The sequence below is a fragment of the Phocoena sinus genome, chromosome X, assembly GCF_008692025.1.
Source record: "Phocoena sinus isolate mPhoSin1 chromosome X, mPhoSin1.pri, whole genome shotgun sequence".
Taxonomy (NCBI): domain Eukaryota; kingdom Metazoa; phylum Chordata; class Mammalia; order Artiodactyla; family Phocoenidae; genus Phocoena; species Phocoena sinus.
Window position 1 is genome coordinate 26579217 of NC_045784.1, and position 6581 is coordinate 26585797.

General features: G+C 48.2%; 1 protein-coding gene across 1 annotated transcript; it reads right to left on the reverse strand.

Moving 5' to 3' along the window:
- Positions 1-1477: 1477 nt before the first annotated feature.
- On the reverse strand, positions 1478-6363 carry NR0B1 (nuclear receptor subfamily 0 group B member 1). Its single transcript, XM_032618694.1, has 2 exons — positions 5211-6363; positions 1478-1719 (listed from the first exon to the last, which is right to left on the reverse strand). Exons 1-2 carry the CDS (start codon positions 6361-6363, stop codon positions 1478-1480), a joined length of 1395 nt encoding a protein of 464 aa, XP_032474585.1.
- Positions 6364-6581: the final 218 nt, after the last annotated feature.

Here is a 6581-nt window from a genome sequence, read left to right on the forward strand (position 1 = left end):
ATAGCACAGGGAGCTATATTTAACGTCCTGAGATAAACCATAATGGAATATTTAAAAAGAATATAAGTATATGTATAACTGAGTCACTGCTGTACAGCAGAAAGTTTAACTTTTTTTATAAATTTATTTTTGGCTGCGTTGGGTCTTCGTTGCTGCGCGTGGGCTTTCTCTAGTTGCGGAGAGCGGGGACTACTCTTCGTTGCAGTGCGTGGGCTTCTCATTGTGGTGGCTTCTCTTGTTGTGGAGCACGGGCTCTAGGCGCACGAGCTTCAGTAGTTGTGGCACGTGGGCTCAGTAGTTGTGGTGCACGGGCTTAGTTGCTCCACAGCATGTGGGTTCTTCACGGAGCAGGGATCGAACCCGTGTCCCCTGCCTTGGCAGGCAGATTCTTAACCACTGCGCCATCAGCGAAGTCCAAGTTTAACATTTTTAGTACTATGACATAATTTATTTTCTTTGTAATCCTAAGTATTTTATTTGCTGCATTATTCTGAGAGACTGATTCTGAGATGTCCATAGGATTCATCAGACTGCCAAAGGGGTTTGCACAAAAGAAATTTCAAGACTCCTTGCAATGGGTTATTACCCTAGATTACCTAGATGTATTAATCACTGATGGGCAATTTATTACCTATCAGTGAATAAACATTAGGTGCCCTAAATTTTATCTGGGGACAAGGAAGAACTAGTTGTACTGCATTTAAAGGGGCAGCAGGAGCCAACAATAAAGTCACTATATTTCATACCATGCTCATTCAATGTGACAGTTACATATATAATGTATCCAAAAGGTGAGATATAATTGAGGGTTTAGAACGATGTTGATTTTTCTGGAACTATAGTGCCTCCTCATAGAATGTAAGTTTCTTGTTGAACTTTACTTACTGTGTACAGAAAAATCCCACACCAAAACTCTGAAAAATCTCCTACTTCACTTTCAGGTGCTTCTCTGATCACAGATTTCCACTTGACTTGGTACAAAGACAGTCTTGCACACAGCCAATGGGAGTGGAGAAGATAGAGCCAAGTCAACCTACAAAGACAATTTTTGTTTATGTTGCCTAGGTTTTTAATATTTTTTGAAGCCCTACTTAAACCCTGATGAACCTTTTCGCAATCAAATTAGTGGTTAACACCTTAACATTATAAGTTAAAGTTACAAATTTGATTTTGGCAGGTTCAATGGACAGAGTGGCTAAACTTGTGAAAATAGCATATGAGTGTAGTCCCCCTGCTCGTTCCTTAAAGATGTACAGAGATGTGTTACCTGTTGGCAAAAGTTTTCCTTCGCAATGAGACAGTATGGAACAGAGGATTTTCTAATTGTTTGTAACTAAAGTTTTTCTTTAATTGAATACAAAAATACTATGCATGTAAAAATAATAAAGTTTATTTTACTCTGTTTTACACTCTTCTGCCCACAGCTCCTCATCTGTGCTTCATGGTGAACTGCATGTGTGTGGCCCCCGTGCCTTCATTACTTCGCACAGAGCATCTCTAGCATCATATCATCCATTGTGACTGGGCCGATGATGGGCCTGAAGAACAGTTCGGCCAGGACATTGGCATTGATGAATCTCAGCAGGAAAAGGGTGCTGCTCAGTTCGGCAAATCTGGCCTGGTGCCCCCTGTGTGTCACCCTGACGTGTTCACGGAGTATCCGCTGGGTTCCCCACTGAAGTCCCTGGATGTACTTCACGCACTGCAGACCTGGTAGGTCTGGAGGAGAAAAAGGGAGAAAAATCTCTTTGTTAGAAACAGCTCACTCTGAGCCCTTTGCTAGCTTTTTAAACAGATCCAATTTCTGCCCCCTTCCCCAATTAAAAAAACGCTCAAGCTTCCTGGTTAAAAGTTCTTTTCAACAGCAAGGATAAAGTGCCAAACCACTTCTAAGGTTTCAGGAGCAACACTTCCAAGAAGGAAATATCATGTAATTATTCTTATTTAATATTCACTATGTTTGTATGCTCACATTTAAAAACTGCTGGCCCTGAACCAACAAATGCACACTTAATTCAGTATGACAGTAGAATATAGTTTAATGAATCATTGCTCCAGTTCACTATCTATGCACATACAAAGAAATTAAAATTATTTCAAGAAGTGTGCACCTTTTACCTATGGCAAACAGGCCTTAGTATAAAGGCAAGAGGCTTTGCTGGGTAATATTTTACCATCCTCCCTTGAATTTCCCACCACTGTAATGATTACCGCCCATGGTGGTAAACTTCACAGCCACCAACTGTGACTGACAGTCTCATTTAAATTATTTGCCTGCAGGCTGATTTTAGTCTACAGTCCCATAATAATTTAAGAGATAACTCTGGCCACTTAGCTCATTGTACCATGATTTCTGTACTGGGGAGGTTTTTAAAAAAGTAATTCAAATGAGCATTCCAAAGGGTTCTTTAAAAAAAATAATAAAGCAGTCTTTGAAAGCATTGTCTTACAGCCATCAGAGGGTTAAAAAGTAAACATGGGGGCTTCCCTGGTGGCGCAGTGGTTGAGAGTCCGCCTGCCGATGCAGGGGACGCGGGTTCGTGCTCCGGTCCGGGAAGATCCCACGTGCCACAGAGCAGCTGGGCCTGTGAGCCGTGGCCGCTGGGCCTGCACGTCCGGAGCCTGTGCTCTGCGGCGGGAGGGGCCACAGCAGTGAGAGGCCCGCAAAAAAAAAAAAAAGTAAACATGAAAACATCGATTGCAACATGGTACAAAAGTTACTTTTCAAATAAAGATTGCATGACCTTCTTGCAGTACAGTTTGATATCCAAGTAAAACTGAATGAAATGCAATGCAGGAAAGATTAAATGCCTCTAAGTTTTATAAAGAACGTGATAAGAGGAGGCTGCTTTTTAAAGTCCTTTGATCCTCCATGATAGTAATATTACTGTAAAATTCTTTAACTTGTAATTAAGAAATTACCAATTTACCATTCGGTTTAAATGATGTTGATTATTGTAATCATTTTCCTTCCCTTTATCTACAAAATCCAACAGAAAAGTATTTTAAAAGCATCATGCTAATAGTCACAGAGTAACAGAACCAGCCAGTGTTCTTTCAAAAAAAAATAATAGCAATAGGCAAGTCATTTCTAGTACAAGCAAATATCAAATCTGATAAATGAGAACAAAAATACAGCAACATCTGTAATCCATATGCCAATTCTGATTACCCCAGTCCACGGATTACCATCCCATACTACCTACAGCTCATTATCCAGGCTTGAGACCCAATTTTATTGCACTTGGATTCCATTCATGAGGGTAAGAAGAGGCTTGTGTGAAACCACCAGAAATCGGAAGCTCCCCCAGGTCTAAATTCATGGCTTATTAAAACTTCATCTTGTGAACTCCACTTTTCTCTGCTTTCATACCACACTCCTCTTTTCCCATCATCCCCTAAAAGTGCCCCCCCGCCCAGAAAAAGACCTGCCTTCAAAGTAAAATCAAGAAAGAGAAAAGGCAGATAGATGGACTCCATGGGAGGCGGGAGGGAAATGTTGAAACTTAAAGGTCAGGGGATACAAAATGATAAACAGCAAAGAAAGGCCACACACTTAGCAGGCATTACTTTTTCCCAGATGCAGGTATATTTATGTTTAAAGCACACCCAGCTTAGCTGGTTAAACTTATTTGAGAGAGGATTCAGAAAAGCAGAGCAAGAATAAGGGATGCAAAACAGGGTGGAGGGAAAGAGGGGAACTAGTGGAATGTAAACTTTTGAAAGCTGAGCCCTTGTCTTACCTTTTTATTCCAACAGAACAAAGCACATGGTAGGTGTCTAATAACACAGCTGAAGGAGCGAGAAAACACTGTCTTCCCAATGAACCACCTGAGGCACTTATTATGGATGCAGATTTGCTGACCCTCCACCAGAGCTACCGAATCAGAACTTGTAGAGGAGGGGCCCGGAAAGACTTTGAAGGACTGCCTTCCCTGCCAACACCACCAAGTGCACAGGTAGGTTTAGAAAACAATGATACAAGCAAAAAGTAACCTATCATGATCACTGGGATGAGCTGAGGTCTCTTAAGTCCTGAAATGTGAGGTCTGAATGAATTATTATCCCACTAAATCCTGCTCTATACCCCTTCAAAAGTGCTAGGCAGGAGGCAAGGACATGACCCTGAGACTCCTGGTGTCAGGAAGAAAGGATGTGGAGGGAGCATGATAAATACTCTCCCAACTCAAGCTGCCTGGAAACTTCCTGCCCACTTGTGACCCTTCTGGAAGGATGCTGGTTGAAGATGACTCTAGTAGCAGGACATACTCGAGACAAGGTGCTGGGCTGTCCGGGGAGATTTTCTCCAATGAGTCGGTTGCACTGTGTGGGGCAGAGTGTCCAGCACCCAACAGACAACCTGAAAGTGTGGTGCAGCAGACATCCCCTTGGGCCCAGGAGACTGGAGACCCATGCTCCGCAACTCACTGGCCATTTATTTTGGAGTAAGGTCACTTGGGACTAGACTACCTAACCTGCCAATGGGATGAGGAAAGGGTGAAGGGCAGAGGGGGTTGATTAGGAGTCTCTAAGGTGTCTGAAGGCCCTAAAATACAGTGCTCCTGCATGCAGTCTCTAACATGTCTTTCTCCTACCCCTTTGCTAACCTGATACTTACAGACACTTATAGGATGAGACAGTCCAGCTGCTTAGGACCATTAAAATAACCATTCAGAGACAGACACATGAAACACTAAGTCCAGTGTCCTGTCTGACAGTGTCCCCAGGGGATGGTATCTCTGTGGGTTCTTAACAAATATTTCCTCTCTTGCCAGCCTTCATAGACTTCCTCCAACCAAAAGGTCCTAGTAAATTTCAGAGCTGGGTTTCAGAAAGAGACGTTGCAAAACCTGCAGTGAACACAGACTTTTTTTTTTAAAGCTATACTACTGGATTTAAAAGATTTGAGAAGGAATAGCCATGTCCCTGAAAGCACAAACTTTTCCGTAGTAACAGAAAGGTGTAGAGAGATTAAGTACAAACCTCAACAAAAAAAAACCCCTCCTCTCGGCTGAGTTTCTGGCAGCACCCCACCCATGAGGAATGGTTTCTGGAGCTCCCCCAACTCTGCTGAGTTTGTCATGATTCCTGACTTGTGCCCCCCAAACTCCCCTAACAATGAAAACTCTTCAAGTGTCTGTGCCAGGGGTAGGTACTGCCCAGTGCTTGTAGGAGCAGAGAAAAGCCAGAGCCGAGGCCGGCGCCCTTACCCGGGTTAAAGAGCACGGTCCCCTTGAGGTAGGCGTACTCCTTGGTACTGATGTCCAGGCTCCAGCACTTGGCGAGGAAGCCCTTGATGGCTTGGACCTCGGCGGCCAACGGCAAATGCTCGGCCTCCGGCGGCAGTACCAAATGTGGCTGCGTCTCGTCGCCCTCGGTCTCCCGCCGCCTGGTGGTGAGGATCCTCTGCAGCAGGCTGGGCTCCGAGGTCTCCACTGTCTCAAAGTTCAAGCGGTCCTGGGCCAGCTCCAGCAGGAGTAGCGGCGCCCAGCAGCTGCGCACCAGCACCAGCTGCTGGTCCAGGGGCAGCACCTGGAAGCAGGGCAGGTACTTGACGAAGTGCAGCGTCTTCAACAGGCCCGCCGAGGCTGCCTCGCAGACCACCTGTGGGCTCTTGAGGGCCACCCGCCGCTGCGCGCCGCACGAGGGGTCCCACCAGGGGCCCCCCGGCTGTGCCTCTGGAACCACGTGCGTTTGCTTTGCGCTCGTGGGCACGTTGCAGAGGATGCCGCCCTGCCGCGGGTGGTCTTCACCGCAAAAGCAGCAGCGGTACGGGAGCGCCAAGGCCCGCCCGCGCGGCAGCTCCTCTCTGCCCCCCAGCCTCTGCGCGCAGTAGGAGCGGTCCCACCACGCGCCCCCCGGCCGCGCCTCAGGAGCTTCCGGAGCCACGTGCGTTTGCTTTGCGCTGGTGAGCAAGCTGTACAGGATGCTGCCCTGCCGCGGGTGGTCTTCACCACAAAAGCAGCAGCGGTACAGGAGCACCGTGGCCCGCCCACCCGGCAGTCCCTCTCTGCCCACTGGGGGCTCCGAGCCACAGGAGCAGCCCCAGCACGCGCCCCCCAGCCGGGCCTCGGGCGCCTCCGCAGTCTCCTGCGTTTGCTTCGCGCTCGTGAGCATGTTGTAGAGGATGCTGCCCTGCCGCGGGTGGTCTTCACCGCAAAAGCAGCAGCGGTACAGGAGCGCCACTGCCCGTTCACCTGGCAGCCCCTCTCTGCCCACCGGGGGCTCCGAGCCACAAGAGCAGCCCCAGCACGCGCCCCCCGGCCGTGCCTCGGGCGCCTCCGGAGTCGCGTGCGTTTGCTTCGCGCTCATGAGCATGTTGTAGAGGATGCTGCCCTGCCACTGGTGGTCCTCGTCCCCCATGGCCCGCGGTGCCCGTAGCCCGGCTCTGTCCAGTGGCCGCCGCCTGCAATCTATTTATACCGAACGCGCACGCACGCGCGTCGGCCGTCTCCGCCTGGGCAAAGGCGCGGAGGCGGGCGCGGCGCTCGGGTGTGTTAGCCCGTGACTTCGGCGGTTCAAAAGGGGCAGATGCTCCTTAACAGCTGAAAATGGAAGAGGAGCAGAGCCGTGGGAGCTGC